This window comes from Alligator mississippiensis, chromosome 7, assembly GCF_030867095.1.
Source record: "Alligator mississippiensis isolate rAllMis1 chromosome 7, rAllMis1, whole genome shotgun sequence".
Taxonomy (NCBI): Eukaryota; Metazoa; Chordata; order Crocodylia; family Alligatoridae; genus Alligator; species Alligator mississippiensis.
In genome coordinates, this window is record NC_081830.1 from 28,242,354 (window position 1) to 28,245,719 (window position 3,366).

At 41.3% G+C, this 3,366-nt stretch overlaps 1 protein-coding gene across 1 annotated transcript; it reads left to right on the forward strand.

Annotated features, from left to right (window-relative positions):
- Positions 1-579: 579 nt before the first annotated feature.
- Positions 580-1,521, forward strand: LOC102573062 (olfactory receptor 6A2-like). The gene is given in 1 exon segment (XM_059731648.1): positions 580-1,521. A coding segment is annotated over 1 exon segment (942 nt).
- Positions 1,522-3,366: the final 1,845 nt, after the last annotated feature.

The window sequence follows — 3,366 nt, forward strand, 5'->3', positions numbered from 1 at the left end:
TATTTTTGTTTAGTTTTGGGGGGTTTTTTTAATTCAATGTTCTGTTTGTTGGAGAGGGAGGAATCATGTGGGTTTGGTTTTATTGGGTTGTTTTGTGGGGGGGGTTTTGGACAGGGACAACAACCATAGGCCCCATGTAGAAGACAGGATGTAAGCTTCGAAGAGACACTGAGGGAGCATGGAAATGTCTTTCTCGAGGTGAATCAGGAGAGTGGGAGCGGGTCAATAGGTAGAAGAAGTAGGAAGATTTTTTTTTTTTTTATTTCTAGATGTAAAAGTGGAAGTTGGGAAACATGGTTAAGATTGTCCTGAGGATTTGCTTATATGGTCATCTGGACAGGGAAACAGTAGCTGACAGAGTGACAGGATGGGTGGAGATGTGAAGTTCTCAGGTTTTCGGGCACCTACTGTTGTTTCCCATCTGTAGGCTGTTTACCTGTTTATTCTAAGCTGCTCTGAACCTTTTGGATATGGCAGGATATAAATCTAATAGATACATAAATGAATCCACAACAGGATGGGGCTGGACTTGGGTTGTGGTGTAATAATAATCAATTTCTGCAGGTGAAAATCTATTTAATGGAACTGAATAATCAATCTAGAGTGACAGAATTCATTCTCCTGGGTTTCCCTGGCTCTTTCCAGCTGCAGATTCTACTCTTCATGATATTCCTCATCATCTGTCTATTGATCTTAGTGGAAAATATCGTCATCATTGTGACAGTCCAGCTGAGCCAACATCTCCACAAGCCAATGTACTACTTCCTGAGCAATCTCTCCATCCTGGAGATCTGGTATGTCACAGTGACTGTGCCCAAGCTGCTGGTGAATTTTATGACCGAAAAGAAAACCATCTCTTTCATTGGGTGTATGACCCAGCTTTACTTCTTCCTGGCACTGGCCAGCACTGAGTGTGCCCTCCTGGCTGCCATGGCCTATGACCACTATATGGCCATCTGCAAGCCACTGCGCTACCCAACCATCATGAACCACAGGGTCTGCTTACATCTAGCAGCTGGATCTTGACTCAGTGGTGGCTTCATTTCTCTGATGAAGACAACATTCATATCCCGGCTGGCCTACTGTGGCCCATGCATCATCAATCACTTCTTCTGTGATGTATCTCCCCTCCTAAACTTGGCTTGCACTGATCTCTACTTAGCTGAAATTACTGACTTTATTTTAGTATTGCTTATTTTGGTAGCCCCACTGTCTACCACTATCCTTTCCTACATTCTCATCATTTCCACCATCCTGCACATCCCCTCAGGACAAGGGCGTATCAAAGCCTTCTCCACATGTACCTCACATCTCACCGTCGTTGTCATTTTCTATGCTGCTACCATCTTCATCTATGCCCGGCCCAAGGCAATCTCATCTTTCAACTCTAATAAGCTTGTGTCAGTGCTGTACACAATCCTGGTTCCACTACTCAACCCTGTTATCTACTGCCTGAGAAACAAGGAAGTGAAAGAGGCTATGAGAAAGACTTTACTCAGAGGGAACTTTACTCCACAGTAAAGGACCCATCCCAGTTAGAGCACACTTCCACACACCGACTATTTGATACTATGAATGCTCATTGCCTCCCTTTTCTACAGCTTTAAATTAAGGATAGTGAAAACTACCTCCCTCATTAAATAATGTATTATCTTTTTTAAAGTAAAAAAGATTTTTGATGTTGCAGGTGAAGTGATTTATGCATAATTAAAAACTTTAAAACAATTTACAATTTTTCTTGTTAACTAGAGAAACAAGTTGGTCAAACAAACTAATAAGGAATAATTTAGGCAGATTTAATCCTGCCTTGGAAAAAGTTAAGGCAATAAAGATATCATTTTTTCATGGGATATTTTCACTTCCCCTCCATCCTCCCATCATCTTAATATTCCAGATATTAAATCTGGGCTGTTGAAGGAAACAAAGGAATTGAGATTCTAGGTCAACATACAAATGTTTTGTCAAGTCCTACCTTTAGGCATGTCTAGCAGGGGTGCCTAATCCTATGTCTAGGATTCCTTATATAAGCTCCAAAATGTGATTTCAGTTTAGGCACCTAGGTACTCTGTACAGAGAGTGAAGAGAGGTATGTTGCTCAGAAAGCTGAAAGACACTGAAAGGTAACCAGCAATGAGGTATGTTCTGGGACTCTTCACACATTTTTCATTAGACATCCATTTGTTAATTAAAAAAAGAAAAGAAAAAATAAAAGAAAAGAAAACCCTGGTAACAGGACCCACGACCTAGAAACCCCACTTCTACTGGAGTGAAAAAACCCCACAAGACAGAGCTTCTACTGCACTCTTGGCTACCTAGTGCTTTAGCTTCAGCTGGAGGGGAGGAGAGTGCCTTCACTTATCATATCACATGCTTACTAGGGCACCTCCCTAAAAAGCAGATGACATTACATCAAATACCTCAGAGGCTGAAGGGCTTTGCATACAGACTCTGATTTAGCACTCTAACAACGAGGCATCACCTGAGGAAGGGTCAGGTACCATCACTGTCATTATTTTAGTTTTGTTTTTGTTTTTTTAATGCAAGTTACCTGTGGTCTGCAATAGTGAATAAAACACAAAGAGTATTGGGGGAGAAAGATGGACCAGAACACAAGGCACACTCCAAGGCCACAACCAACTTGGAGGCATAGATACCAGCTCCCTCTGACTTCTGTTCCTTCTATCCCCAAGGATCGCCACCTCTCGACTCCCACTGGGCCATATTCAACAGAAGTGGAGGGGGATCTTGGCCCTGTGCATCCCATAGCCACACGATGAAGACATTTGGCTGGGAAATGGGACTATGACTTCAAGGAGCTCATATTGAGAAGTAGCCTAGAACATAAGCTTATCACTCACTAGACAAATGCCATAGCCACTAGAGTAGTAGGCTAAAAAAAAGTGAAAACCCTTCCCTCTCGGTTGCGATTAACATTTCACTGGATTGTGCGCCTTGCATAAAAGAATCACAATGGGGTATAGACAGTTACATTCCTCTACTCACCTCAGTTTCCCATTGCCTAAATTTAAATAGAAACACCTCAACGGTCAGTTTTGAAGCAAAAACATTCAAGATACAGGTACTATCATACCACAGAGTTAATAGGTAAGTTAATTTTGGGATAAAGGCAACAGTCAGAAGGAAATAATTCTCAAGTAGGTCAAGGAAATCCTTTAAATACATTATAAAATACATCTTTGTCTTTTGCAAAGGAATTTTGTGCGTCGATAGTCCTCTAGGTTCAGCATATAAATTTAAATCAATATTGACCATCCTATTCATTCTGTATGGACTTGAGTAGCTGGAGAAAAGACCCACTAACTACATAAACCAAGCAGAGGTATTATGGGAAGTAGAAATGAAAAG